At 40.2% G+C, this 15,549-nt stretch overlaps 1 protein-coding gene across 24 annotated transcripts in view; it reads left to right on the top strand.

Moving 5' to 3' along the window:
- The window catches only part of LOC135487230 (protein tweety homolog 1-B-like), a 73,560-nt gene that overhangs the window by 48,263 nt on the left and 9,748 nt on the right, over positions 1–15,549 (top strand). For 14 of the 24 annotated variants that reach the window (XM_064770892.1, XM_064770875.1, XM_064770802.1 and 11 more), the window contains 4 exons: positions 4,229–4,331; positions 8,170–8,190; positions 13,823–13,843; positions 14,727–14,855. In XM_064770892.1, coding sequence (XP_064626962.1) covers positions 4,229–4,331; positions 8,170–8,190; positions 13,823–13,843; positions 14,727–14,855 — 274 coding nt within the window. Of the gene's footprint in view, positions 1–4,228; positions 4,332–8,169; positions 8,191–8,719; positions 8,816–9,262; positions 9,290–11,767; positions 11,828–13,822; positions 13,844–14,726; positions 14,856–15,549 lie in introns of all 24 variants that reach the window. The other 10 variants (XM_064770936.1, XM_064770886.1, XM_064770810.1 and 7 more) reach the window with 9 other exon arrangements.

Raw genomic sequence — 15,549 nt, 5'->3', positions numbered from 1 at the left:
CCCTTGTGGATACAATGTTGACATAAAGAAAATAAACGTATGATTCCCTTAATGAATTTGTTCTGTGCCAGTTTCGTTAATAACCTATCATTCTGAAAGCATGCGACGTTTTCTAATTTTGGTTCAACTCTTGGAAAGTAGAAAAGCACGGTATTTGTTATATCTAGTGCGCAGAGTATACAAAATGCACAAATATCTGGGACCCTGCTCTGCGCCTTTTTATGAGACTCTGGTTCAAGCACACATCTGTGGCCGATGCATAAATATTGACTGAAAAGCATGTGACTTCACTAAGTTTCAGCAGCCAAATAGTTGACCTCTAACTTCACTTTCGACAAGCCCAAATTAGCTCTTTTTCTCCAACCCCCTTGCTAAGTAGAATGCTTGGTTATCCCCCCTTGGGTCCCACTACAGCTTGAACCTGCATTGGTTTCCTGCATTCCACAGGCTTTGTAGTCAGTTCAGTTGCTGAGCCTGGCTGGGCCAATAACTCATTTTGAAATTAATCCAAGGATTCGCGCATTTGGCCGCGGTTCCCTCTGTAGTGGAAACCAATCTTTAGTGTGAGCTTTAAACAAGGTGCAAGTAGCTTGTATTTTGATTGAGGTCTTGCAGATTTACATATTCTGCAAAACACAACAGTCGCTCTAATAATACCTGCTTCTTTTGATGCCAGGGCTTTAGACCGACAGCTGATTGGCAGTACTCGTTCTTTAGACCTTCAGCCGCTCGACATCCAGGCAGCAGCCAGGCTCGCCAGGCCCCCGCTAAATTGTGATGAAAGGGATGTCGAGGCAGCAGCCAGTAATAGTCTGTATAACCCCTGGGCTAAACGGCCTAGAGTGACCAGACTAACTAGGCCCCCTGCAAAACTTGTTCTGCAGGACAGCCACCCAGCAGTTGGTGTTGATCCTGATGACACCCCTGAAAAAAGGGTTGCTAGTATTTATAACGAATGTAAGCTTAAGGCGGCCAGGCTGGCTGGTTGGAATAGGTCCCTTGTTAAGGAGAAGGACAGAAGGTAGAGGTTATTTAACGAAACGGTTTTCAAAGTTTCATTAACCAAAGCCAAATTACATAAAATGCTTTGTTTCTGCACCTAATTTGTTCCTGTGCATTGTTTATTCATCAGTTTCCTTAATATTTAGTTTTTCACTTTTAGAAATATTAAGCATTTCTAGATCACTTTGAACAGTTTACAGCTCTAATTCACCAACTTATTTGGTCAAATAACAGAGCTGATAGATAATGATTCACTTTTGGTACAGTGCTTGTATTATTTTGGTAATGAACTATATGTTTTTGCTATTGTTGCATTATTTTGTTGCAGTTATAATTTGCAATTAAGTGCTTTTTGGTACGCCATGACAGTTTGGTGCATTTTGATATACAGAAAAAAGTTGGTGCATATTGATAAACTGTCAGGTTTTGGTGCATTTTGGTGCACAACAGACGTTTGTGTAGTTTTGTGCATCAGAAGTTTTGGTGCATTTTCAAGGTCCAACCAGGTTAGTGCACCTCAATTGCATTTTGGATGTTGGCTGACCAAATACAGCAGGGTTTTGATATAATTTCAGTCTCACCAACTGAGTTGTGTCTTGATTTCAGCGTATTTTAGAGTGGGGCATAAAGACACTAGTGCATGTAGTTTGACCACAATAATTATTTAAAACTGATGCATTGCTTTACTTAGGGTCTACTCTAGTTTCATCACTCTAAAACCGGGTGATTAATTACTATGAAAAAGAAACAAAGACCTAACCATAACATGACCGTTGGACAACTTGGTATTGTCAACACATTGTCAAAATTGAACATTTTGAACCATGATCATGTAATCGAGGACAGCATTTTCAGTGCCCATGATGTTCTCAATTGAGAGGTTCTACTGTATTTCAAATGAAAGTGGTGTGTATTCTGTTGTGAAGCTAATTCTCTCAGCTTGGAGTGTATAGTTACAACTCAGTGGATCTGGCTTCATCGCTTGGGATTTTCGCTGCTCATTCAGAGTTACATGTCCCATCTATTTCTCTCTGTCACGTTAATCTCTCACTTGGCTGGTTTTAATGAAGTTGTCATGGCGACAATATCGTTCAGGAACTCTCATGTCACGATTCACAATCCTTGTTGATGAGGCGGTTAGTGTCGTATGGTTGAGATATTGTCGTCGATAATGCCATAGTCTCCCAATCCATTAATTACTGTGGTTGGTGGATGGTAATTGGGTAATTGATTTAAGGCAGTTTTTTGATCGATGCATGAGGTAGGCCACTAATCAGTGGATGTGTTTATTGCTCTTTGGGGAGTGTTGATTGAGACACCTTAAATGATTATCATTGTCTTTGTGGCTACGAATCAGAAGCGTTCTCAGCCATTTTGTTCACATATTTGGTTATGCGCCATGTTTGAAGCTCTCATTGGTCTTTGTTTTTTTAAAACAATCAATGTGGAGCTGGCGGTCCCTTGTTGTCTAATCAAGACCACTGGGGTGGACAGAAAATGCCGCCAAAAACCCGAGACATATTTGAGGTCTGCCAGAATGGTCTTGATGAGACAACCAAACTCAAACAGCGAGGTATCAATTTCTATTCTAAAAGGGCTCATAGTCAACATTTGCCATCAAATGTAACCTAGCAGTCGGTGGGTGTGACATCAAGAACTGCTGCAATCAGAGTGAAGCTTGACCAGTGTCGGCATTATTGCCAGTGATGAAATGTTCAGCTGGTGTTCTTGTGAAATTAACATTTCTTTGGCTAATTGCATGACGTGACGTGACACCGTCCGATGGTCTCAAGATTTCACATGATGTTCATTAGCCCTCTCCTTCCCTTCTCTTGCTTTGATTTGTGGCAGATCCCACTTGGAATCGCCACTGATTGCAGTTTTAGGAGTAAAAGGTTCCTTGATTCGGTTTGTGACGTGGAATGTGGTCAGGCAATAGCTATAATTCAAGAACACTCACAGACAACTTATTTTTCAGCCGAATTCAATAAAAAGACAGATTTTATGTCTTTGGCATGTCATTTGCTCGTGAATTGGTAATTCTGAACACAGGCCTTATACTCTAGGCGAGGAAGTATTCGTGATTGTTTTAGTTGATGATTTCCAAGGCTAACAGAAACATTAAATTCTCAATGGCAACTCTAACGCAAACCGCCGAATGAAAAGGAACAAATTCATCAACTTTTATCTTCACGAATATTTCACAGTTTACAGTAATGCCATATTAGTGCAGTTAGAGCAATATGTAATATATGTTTAATAGTGAACTAGGAGTCTGCAATCTTGAACTTGACATAAAATGAGTTTCTTGTTTGAATTGTGAATTTTGATTACATTTTGAATGTGCGGGCAGTCCTTTCCATGTTATTTTAGAATGCTGTATGTGTTGGTAGTTTAGGTTTACTAACCCAGATTGCATCTGTTTCATGCAGGCAGCATCTTGGTATCACATGACATACTGTTTATTGTTTCTGTAATGAGTCTTTTTTCCAGGATATGTGCTAAACCTAGAAGTACAATAAACATCAAAACAATTTTGTTGTTTGAGCTAGATAGGTTGTCGTAACATTTGTAAGAATGAAAAAACAAGTTTGTCTTAGACACCTAATGACTAAACCTTTGAATAATTCTTGATGAAGATGAACTTTTGTTAATTTTCTGATGATTTCAAGATCTTTTTAGCCTTGTTATGTTGTCGAGCCAGTTCGAAAGTTAATGGAATATTATTCAAACTCAGCTGAATGTATGCCCTTCAGATTCGGAAAAAGGTCTGTAGTGTGTACTCTTTAATATCAATACATGAAGTATCTACATTAAAGTGTAGTAGGGACCCTGCCTATAGGTAACCCGACTCCAAGTCATCAGATGCTTTATTGATGATGATACACACAAACTTCCTGGCTCAACAACATAATCGAATTCTATTAGATTTGATACAGTAGAACCTTCCTTGGCAGACACCTCTTTTGGGAGGACACCCTCTCTATAATCAATGACATTGAATTTGGCCTGGCAATGTTCATTTCGGTTCACTTTAATCAGGACAGCTCCCCAATTAGGACATCATTCTTTCACCCTAAAGGTGTTCTTGATACCGAGGTTCTACTGTAATTGTTACTCCTTCATATACTTCTATATATGTGTATTAAGTTGCCATTTTCTCTCGAATACTGTTTATTTCCGATTCTCGATGTCCTAATTTGATTCATGTGTATTTGTTCTTTAGTGGCGGTCGGTTCTCTCCTCCCTCCCTGCGGATGCCCGGTTCAACGCGGCACACCGGGCCGGAGCATCTTCCCCTGCAAGGGAGACAGACCCCACCACCAGCGGTAAGTTGACACTATTTACTCTCATTACGTCACCGTTACGGTTCGTTACTCTCTTAAAAAGAAAGAGCGAAATTCGCTCATAAAGATCTTATTCAGTGATCGCTCTTTGAGACAAGCGAAGAGCGAAACTTGGATTAGATAATCTTCCCCTTTGGTGATTATAAAACTATTGCAATGATGAACTTAACACTTGCAGGTGTGTTGAAACTAATAACGAACTGAAAATAATTACAGCAGAATGTAAACAATATTTTACACGTTCATAAATTTCGCTCTTCTGTGCTTTCCGCTCTTAGAGAAAGAGCAATCACTAAATTAGCTCTTTAAGAGTGAATTTCGCTCTTTCTTTTTAGCTCACCTCTTAGCAGAGGTGAGCTTATCCCATACCGTGGCGTCCGTCGTCCGTCGTCGTCGTCGTCGTCGTCGTCGTCGTCGTCGTCGTCCGTCGTCCGTTAGCAGGGCACGTTTCGTAACTGTTAGAGCTATTGAGTTGAAACTTGGTACACATGTACCCTTATGTAATGACACCGTGGAGACCAAGTTTCGGTCCGATTCGTTTCATGGTTTGGCCACCAGGGGGCCAAACGTTAAAAGTGAAAATATGCAATATCTCCCTTAATAGTAGTCGGGAAATTTTGAAAAAAATATGGTAGGTACTTCTAGCAAAGGTGCATCATATATCCTCCGGGTTTTTGATTTGACCTCCTTTTCAAGGTCACAGAGGTCAAATGGTGTAAATTGGCCGTTAGGATGTAACGATGGCACGTTTCTAAACTGCAATGACTATTGATACCAAATTTGGTACACATTTACCCCTTAGTCAGGTGATCTCAGGGACCGAAGTTTGGTCCAATATGATTCACCACTTGAACACCAGGGGGCAAAATCCAAAAACCTTAAAAATGTGATTATTCCTTAACTTCTTGCCCGATTGCCACCAATTTGATATCATGGGTACATCTAACCACCATACAGTATATGTCACACAGGTTTTTAATTTGACCTTCTTGTCAAGGTCACAGAGGTCAAATGGCGTAAATTCGCTGTCAGGCCGTAACTATGGCACGTTTCTTAACTGCAATGACTATTGATCACAAATTAAGTACACATGTACCCCTTGGTCAGGTGATCTTAGGTACCGAAGTTTGGTGCGATCTGATTTGCCGTTTGGCCTCCAGGGAGGGGGCCAACTCCTAAATTCTTCAAAATGCCATTATTCCTTGTAATGACTTGCCCGATTGGCACCAATTTTATATCATAGGTACATCTAATTCTAACAACCATTCAATGTGTCACCCGGGTCTTCTTTGATTTGACCTACTTTTCAAGGTCACAGAGGTCGAATGTACTGTAAATTGGCCATTTTGGGGAAATTGTAATTGCTTGGACCTACATCAAACCTAACACTACATGACACAATACCATGCTCTTTATCCATCTTTCCTCCACATGAGGTGAGCACAATGGCCCTGGCCATTTCATTTAGACAGTACCCAATATTGCCTAGATAACTCAATCCGAATGGCTTCCTTCACCCATCTTGGAGCTTCAAGGTGTAAATTTAACACAATTCAGATGAACCCTAAATGAGCCAAGATACTTTAACCTTGACCTTGTGATAGCCAACTGAAGTTCTGATCAAATCTATCTGTTTTTGGCTGTATAACCTCACCACAGAGCAGGTGACTGCAAACATCCCTGCAACCCTGCAAACACCCCTGAAACCCTGCAAACACCCCTTCCGACCCTCTGGAAATACCCTGCAATTTAATATATGCACTCCTAACCCACAATTCATAGTTTCACTTCCCCATGTTTGTTGTGTAATAATGAGGAAATGGGAGATATTGCTTGTGGGATGTAGATTTTTCTGGACCCCTGAGCTAGCTCTGCTTAAAACTCATTGATTTCTTGTGCTGTGAGCCTGCTGAATGTCTATAAAAAGTTGCTTAGTTGCTGTTTCTGATATTGTCTTGTCCCTTAGCTTTGGGCAGCATTGTGAAAAATGACATCTAATTTGCATATCACACATTAGTTATTGTACTAAACTCAAAGTAAGAGTTGGGTAAGTCACTATTATTTTAAGAGATGTACTGGGTGTGTCAAAAGTTAAGATTATCAAAATATTGTCACTGCAAAGTTATTCCCCAGCCTTTCTTTTGATACATCCTTTTGACTGACCTTCACTTCCCTTGAAGAGATGAGGTTTATATGTAGATCAGATAAAAAATACCACGTATTTTGTTTCAGCTCTTTAGCTCACCTCTTAGCAGAGGTGAGCTTATCCCATACCGTGGCGTCCGTCGTCCGTCGTCGTCGTCGTCGTCGTCGTCGTCGTCGGCGTCGTCGTCGGCGTCGTCGTCGTCGTCGTCGTCGTCCGTCGTCCGTTAGCAGGGCACGTTTCGTAACTGTTAGAGCTATTGAGTTGAAACTTGGTACACATGTACCCTTATGTAATGACACCTGGGAGACCAAGTTTCGGTCCGATTCGTTTCATGGTTTGGCCACCAGGGGGCCAAACGTTAAAAGTGAAAATATGCAATATCTCCCTCAATAGTAGTCAGGAAATTTTGAAAAAAATATGGTAGGTACTTCTAGCAAAGGTGCATCATATATCCTCCGGGTTTTTGATTTGACCTCCTTTTCAAGGTCACAGAGGTCAAATGGTGTAAATTGGCCGTTAGGATGTAACGATGGCACGTTTCTAAACTGCAATGACTATTGATACCAAATTTGGTACACATTTACCCCTTAGTCAGCTGATCTCAGGGACCGAAGTTTGGTCCAATATGATTCACCACTTGACCACCAGGGGGCAAAATCCAAAAACCTTAAAAATGTGATTATTCCTTAACTTCTTGCCCGATTGCCACCAATTTGATATCATGGGTACATCTAACCACCATACAGTATATGTCACACAGGTTTTTAATTTGACCTTCTTGTCAAGGTCACAGAGGTCAAATGGCGTAAATTCGCCGTCAGGCCGTAACAATGGCACGTTTCTTAACTGCAATGACTATTGATCACAAATTAAGTACACATGTACCCCTTGGTCAGGTGATCTCAGGTACCGAAGTTTGGTGCGATCTGATTTGCCGTTTGGCCTCCAGGGAGGGGGCCAAATCCTAAATTCTTCAAAATGCCATTATTCCTAGTAATGACTTGCCCGATTGGCACCAATTTTATATCATAGGTACATCTAATTCTAACAACCATTCAATGTGTCACCCGGGTCTTCTTTGATTTGACCTACTTTTCAAGGTCACAGAGGTCGAATGTACTGTAAATTGGCCATTTTGGGGAAATTGTAATTGCTTGGACCTACATCAAACCTAACACTACATGACACAAGACCATGCTCTTTATCCATCTTTCCTCCACATGAGGTGAGCACAATGGCCCTGGCCATTTCATTGTTGTAGAATATTTCACAGCTCCCCCTGATGCTTTCCCTGCCTAACAATTTGTAAACATTTTTGTGAACATATAATAGTATTGGTGGAAAAATTTGTGATAATTTTGTTTCAATGCACGATTTTATAGATTATCAGGTTTGTCAAATGAGTACTGAGGGCTTCTTTATATCTGTACAGAAAAAGTGATGCAAATAAAAAAACTGAAAGAATTGAAAAATCACCCTACATTGTGGGTGCTCATTTCAAACCAATTGAGGTCAGCTTTCTATTGGTACAACCAATTTTCTGGTCTGATATTTCTCCATGAAAATTCCAACTCAAACAAAATACCCATTACCCCTCAGTCCTGTAAGCTTTTACATAGTTATCAATCGTTTGATGCATTTATTTTTATCATTTCTCTTGCATATCGTGGACAGTTTGAAGACAAAGACTCACAGGTATACATTTGCTATAGTCCGCCTCAGAACACTTTAATGTGCCCAAAGTTTTCGTCATTTTCCTTTTTTTCTGAAGTCGATTTTGTCCCTGTTGTCCCTACTGTTGCTTGATTTTCAGTTAATTTGTCCTCAGACAAACTTAATGTGTAGCTAGATTCTTTAGTGGTTTCCAATTTTTAATTTGATTTCCTTTAAGGATTTTAGTTCTTTTGAAAATTTTACCAATCCCATTTTAAATTCCACATATGAAATTCAAAGCTTTCTCCTTTTGTGATCAATACCGGTGGTATAAGATTCCACTTTCATATTCAAACTTGTGAGTAAAATATCAAATATTTCCCTGACTTTTCCCCTTTCCTTGTGTATGGTGTCTGTTGTGATATTTAAAGGGAAAGTACAACCAGCCTGCCTGGCTTGCCAGCATCCTGTTCATCTGTAACGTACTCCCTGATTGGTCAATTACACCATGTTCAATGGAAATCCTCCAATCGGAACGCTTCTTGTGTTTATCTCTCTGGTTCCTTCTAAGTCCTCAGATAGTTGTAATCTACTAGTAAACGACACCGAGGACCTCCATATTGACGATATCGACCTATCTGACGGAACAATGAGAATTCAGAATAATGTAAGTTGAGTTTGAAGAGAAAGAAACCAATATGAAATCACCCCGTGCATGCATTGATAATCGAGTAACTGTCTGGTAAATGGGAAAAGTGTGTTCTCTAACTTATAATGTATGTGCAGTGTCCCTCTTAGTGCCAGTCCGATCTTGTTGCCAATCTAGGTGTAACCCACACACTGTCATTAGATACACAGGATGTACCCTGTGTATGCCCTTAAACCCTGTGGTGTGGTAGTGGATTAAGGAATGGTTCTGTAGAGACATGAGACAGTCAGTACATCAAAGAGTAGAATCCTTTTCCCCTGATAAAAGATCCCGAACTTCATTCCATCCAGAATTCATGAGGAAACTAACAAAGGGTGTCAAGACAACTTAACCGTGTGGGGGAGGGTCAGCTAGAATTAGTTAGTTTCTGTCCGTTTCCTAAGATTGAACTATCATCTCTTTCAGACCGGGCCTCGTGTGCCGAAATCCAAGGTTAGGGCGTTTATTGACCCCTATCCCTTTTCACTTTAACCCTTTATTCATGACTGCTGCATACTCTTGAGAGCTTCACCTTCAAATAATTATCACCTTCGATGCAGTCATTATATATGATCGGTGGAGGTTAAATGCGCTCTTTGTAATGTTTAACATGAAGGGCAATGCGGCCAGTTCTCTTAACATAATAGGACACTGCAACTGTGACACAACATTGTTTTGGATGACTCAGGTCAACTCGATAAAGTCAACAGGAGTATTAGGCCACACAGCTGCTGTGTAAGACTCCAATCAGGAAAGAGGCAAATTTAGCCCAAGGTGCATTCAGAGTTTCCTTTGAACCAAAGGATTGTAATGGGGGTTTAAGCTTAGGGCAAAGTTAAATACAGTAGAACCTCTCTATTATGGACACCCTCCGAACTGATAGGTGTCCTGATGAGAGGTCAACTTAAATGGAAACAACCAATTTGGGATGAAAACTAGTGTCCTTAATAGAGAGGTGTCTGCTTAATGAGGTTCCACTGGATTTTTCTGCCGTTGTTATGCATTACAAAGGGTAGCATTGACCTCATCAACCAGTCACCCAACTTTCTGTTAATATCATTCAAACCCTGTTCCCCTCTGCTGGGCTAACCGGGACTGTAACGGTCTTGGTATCTTTTGAGTCACTGTATATATAACAGCAAATTGCACTCTGAACAGTATATCCTCTTAGAAGCAAACACCAATCCTGATGATACACAATACATGTACCTAACTGCAGGGGTCTGGTCCCTCACCAAGGAATCCTAGATGTGTCAAGATGACCTGCCGGGGCATTTCCCCTGGAAATTTATTTATCATGATGCTCTTGAGATGGGATTTCTAGCCAATCCTATGATACACTGCTGCCAAAAAACTTTGGCTGCCATGAGCAGGGGTCCAGACCACATGACCCCCCCCCCCCCATTCAGCAAATTTCGTGCTTTGAAAAGAGAAAGTAGAATTGGGTACCGTAACTGTGGTCTGTGGTGTCCACTGGTCTCAATAATTGTTGGGTTCTTGTGTTACTCAACTGGCGTGCGTTCTGCCCCTCTCGACTTCATGATGACCAAGGCCCGAGATGGGCCTGACCTGGGGAACATGATACAAATACAAAACTCATCAGCAATATCCGACCAGCGCCGTGATGTTTCAACTCTTGGAACATGCGTGATGTTTCCCAAATGTGATATTGTGACTGTTACTTTGAATTGTGGAATTGTAAATGGGATTATCATATAGGTAGAAAAAATTAAAGTGTGAATCTGTTAGTTGTAGATTCTTCTCTTGAGTAAATTGAACACAGACAACTTGAGTACATCTGTCTTATAAACATTGAATGTTTTTTTCATTTCATATCAGATTGTGTTGATTTAGTTCTAAAAAGTTTGTCCTATTGAAGAAAAAGAAAAAATAATTGGGCAGCTTTTGTGTTCACTCTGCATGTTGTGCAATGTAGTCTTTTATTTGCTTTTATCTTTATTTTTTCATTATTTTTTACTTTTTGTATGAATCGACCTCTGCAGCATGGTTCTTGGAAAAACGTCTCAACGCTATTTTTGTTTTTGGATGAGTTACAGTTCTAATCGTGTGAAAAAGATTTCATAAATACGTATGAAATATCGATTATGAAATGATAACTTTGCCTTCTTATAAATTATTTGATCTTTATTTGAAAATGTGACTAGTTGTAATTCAGTCTGCTAACGATAGATACATGTACATGTACTATCAATTTTGCTGTTGTATTTGTAAATATTTTGAAATCGGGAAGTGACAGGTAATACAATTGATAAAGTTATGAGAAAACAGTATGTAGGTTAATTATTTCAGAATCATTATATTAACAGAATTCAAAGCCATTTTCCATCGTCAACGACACAATTTTAGGATTGATCTTTTGAAAACTTCTATCAATCAAGTTTGGTTATATTTCTTGAAAACTACTTGGACCGAATTGTGATGATCTTTAACTGAATGAACAGCATGTGGTTTTATATTTGGCTGTTGTGAACTATAAGAATGCTCTCTTTTCTTGTTTGAGGTCACTGGAAGTGCTGGATGAGTACTGTAAACCCCCTTTCTTATGGCTATTCGTTTAAAAGTTAACACAACTGTGGTCGCAATATCTGTTGCAGACAAAACAGATTGTCTTTTTTCGGGCCGCCAGGGTGGGCCAGAAATTGCATTAATGGTTTGGATTAGACATCTTTATTTTAGCGAGATGCTGGGTGGTCATGTCGATTGCATTGGGATTGTACTAAAATTATTCATGCACAGGCACCCCCTTTGCCTATACCCTCACTAAAATTGTCTCCGAGCAGTTGGTTGTTCATCACACAGTTCATCCTCATTTGATGGTTTCTGCAACAATAAAAGCCGATAGTGTAATGGGGTTTACAGTATGACATGGATTTGTACATTCAGTTGTTGACAATCCCGTGCTTTCTTCAGTTTCAGGTGCCAGATTGGTGGCTAACCACAGTCTGATGGTGCCGACCGTTATCCAATACGGTACACAAAATACTTTGATCATTTGGCATTTGGGAGCATCTCAACTTGTCCATGTCTTGGCATTGCTTCTCTCTTACTCTGAAATACATATTCAGACATTTTAAATTTTGAGTAATATGAGATTTAAATTTTGTTGTACAAGAATGCTGACACTGCATTGTACTTGTACGCAAACAGAAACAAATATTTCGCCTCTCTATCAAATCTTTTTCTGAATTTCAAAAAACGAGCAGCCGCAAACTTGAGCATGTCTTTTGTAAATACCTGTAGACACTTTCTCTCCTAATTCCACGTAAACTTGAAAGATGTGATCACTTTTTGCACAGGGCTGCATTGGCATGTAGACACTTTAATGTGGCAGGGTCGGAACTGTACGTGAAACACTCTCCCCTTTCTCCTATGGGAGGCTTTCTTGCCCTGCATCATGCACAAGAAGGACTGTCTGTCACATAACCTCTCCGTGCCTTCCTAGTGTTCCTCCGTGTGTGGTGGGGGCTATTCTTCTGTCTTTGACTGCGGGCTTACTACTCTTTTCCAATCCAAATGGGTGAAATGTTGAGAAACTTTGTAAATAGCATCATTTCTTGGGTTATTACAATTGCACGGTGAGATACATATATGGTATATTCACAGCTTTTTCATCGATCAGGCAGTATTACTCCCTAATTAGGTCACAATAAGAAATTTAACAAAATTTGTTGAGATATTTTCAGCATCATCAATGCATATTGTCATCAACACTTAGCGGTGGCATGTAGCGGCAGCAAACTTGCAGCACGCTATGATACCGGTGCATGGTTTAGCAGCCGCCGTTAGCAGTTAGCAGTTAGCATATAGCTTTGGCAACCAGGCCCTCGTCAACACTGCAGTCATGGGATTCAAACACTAAATATCAAAATGCAATGCCAAGTTCCAGACAAGTTGAGGTTTAGCTAAGGGCTTGAAGCTGTGTGGCTTTAACATCCTAGCCACATAACATAATGAAAAAGGTGTCTATATAACCTTCCTACATGTAACATTTAACGATCGGCAGAGCAGTTGCAAATCAATTGGTGTTCAACTTTTCTACTAAAGACAAAATTATGAGTATCTTTTATGTTCAAAAGTTTTAGGTTTAGGATATTTTTGTTCAAAAATGATTGGAACGGGTCTCATAAAGTTAAAGAGAAAATCTTGGTTGCGGGGATAATTCTTTTTTATGGATGTTGGGAATACTTGTGAGTACTTTTAAGTACCTCGTTTTGATTCTAACGTCTTTATTTCTCATGTTTTTTTTCAAGATAAAAACTCTTCTATTTTACTTTACTACTTCAACTGTACGTGACATCTTTTGATTTCGTTGCAATTTGTGTACTTTCATCTTCTGGAGACGAAAGGTCTTTGCTGAATTTTAATTGTTTCAATCTGCTCCTTCGAAACGCAACATGTTTTAATCATATCTGTTTCTAGACGTCTAACATTTCAAGGATTAATTTTGATTGTTTAGTTACTCTATTTTTGCCAGATATTTCATTTATGTGTTAGAAAGTGTCATCATAATCAGTAAGCAACTGACCTGCAGTCATTCATTAAACCTTTATTTGATAGACAAAGAAATTTGTGTCCAAAAAGTCATGAACTGAAATTTTGTACTGTTCTGGTCAGAAAAAACATCCTTTGTTGCATGTAACATGACGCAATGCATGACATTACATCATCGCGGAAAGTTGCTGAAGAAGCATATGGTCAACTACCGGTAATAACATAGCGGACTGTCATGTAGTGAAGCAGTCAAGACGGTGTTGTTAAATGTTGCTAGTGACCAGGGGTGTTAATTTTGACCCATGATGTTCTTGAGCAGCAACCAATACTTTGTGTGTTGTTTTGTGGAACTAATTTCTTCAACTTCAATCCGAAAATTGTTATAGACAGAGATGGAAAATGGCTTTTGAAGGTGTATTTCATGGCCTGCCAACATTATAAAAGCAATTTGAACTAATTCCCGACTGCTTTCAGCTTTTCCCTAACAACACCTACGTGAGTTACTTACAAATCTTAGGTTTAATATTTAGGTTGGGTAGATGACATGATCTGACTGAGTATTTATCGAAATGGCTGATGGCTGCACGTTTTGCATAATGTAGGCTCAAAACTTAGGATATGTTGCACTGCGTTCTCCCTTGAAAAGTCATTGTGCGACCATACTTTTACTTTCATCTCATCTGAGGTCATTGGGAAATCCTTTCTCGAATATCACGCTTGCCAGTGGACTTGGCATTTCTCGAATCTTCTTTTAGTGGGTCAAGTACCGAGGGCATTTTACAGGGTGGCTCAGAAAAAGTGTCCCTGAGCAATCAAGGGCATTTTTAGAGGGAAAAGGAGAACACCCACTGATCAATTCATCTCCACCACATTGGACAGCCAGCACGTGGCTATGGATGGGAAAAGGATGACATCATGTCAGTTCATCTGCACTACACTCTGTGATGCCACGTACCAGATTTTACATGCGCATCACGAGTACTTGGCCGACCTTACGCCATCGTTTTGCCATCCATGGTCACAATCACGGCTGCTGTCTCCAATATGGTCGCAGTACACATCATCTATTGACAATCTTTGCTCGTAAAATTGGTTCACTTGGCTGTAAGGCTATCAATTTGAAGTGAAAGTATGGTCCATGATATGCTTTCCCATAAAAGATATGTAAACGATACGAATTTGTCATGCATGGCATTGGTTTCTATAGTCCTTCCCCATTGGAGTTTTCTCCTCAGATTGTCTTCATATGTCTCTGATGACACAGAAAGGGAGGGAGGCTCGAGACGAGACACCCGTGATTATACTCTGTGCAATTGTACATCGGACGCACCCTAATAAAACCTTCCCATTTCATTTGATGAATACGTCACGCATCTAGGATAGGTACGTGGATTATGATTTCGGTAGCTCGACCATCATAGAACAGGGATACAATTCTCCGTATTCAAGTCACCAGTTCAACTCCTGCAATTCTCCGTACTCGGCCCACCAGTTCAACGCCAACAAGGTACTCGCCAGATAAGCCACATAAGTGTTGTATTAGTTGGCTGCATCTTTTCTTTATCAGTCACGAAATTCAAATTTGCATGAATGATCATACAGTTATCAAAATATCTCGTGTATAAGCTATCGTGAAATTTCATTACTGTCACAGGGACTGTTGCCTCTATCGGTCACAGACCTGCCAGCGGCAGCAATGTCTGACAGAATGGGATGGTTATGCGTCTTTGGCCCCTGGAGGACATGTCTGTGAATCTTGGTTCCGGATGCCACCCATAGGGGTAGGATGCAGCTGTATTAGCTGCTATCTGGTAGCTGCAGGGTCTACCCAACATGGCTGAGGTCATAATGCAGCCAGTACCAACACATCCAACCCCTAGTGGTCGTAGCCGGAACCAACATGATTGTCTGTGAATGTGAATCCAGTTGTCAGTCAAGGTGATTGATCTGGACACCTGTGCGAATAGTCACCATGGGTACGGTGTCTTGAAAGTGACTGACTGCCACCTATTGGTACCTTGACACATTGCTATTGAACTCGACGCATGAAATTTGTAATTTTTCAAGACTGAATGTAGTGCTTTTGAATATGCTTATCTGTATGTGGAACCTCGTATAAGCTCCCTCCCTTTCAGAACACACGGTGCTATAATTACGCTTATTTAGTCAGATTATTTTAGGTTCAGGGTTCATAGGGAATA

Source organism: Lineus longissimus, chromosome 1, assembly GCF_910592395.1.
Source record: "Lineus longissimus chromosome 1, tnLinLong1.2, whole genome shotgun sequence".
Taxonomy (NCBI): Eukaryota; Metazoa; Nemertea; class Pilidiophora; order Heteronemertea; family Lineidae; genus Lineus; species Lineus longissimus.
The sequence above is the reverse complement of the archived record's forward strand: the minus strand, read 5'-3'. Positions and strand labels throughout refer to the sequence as shown.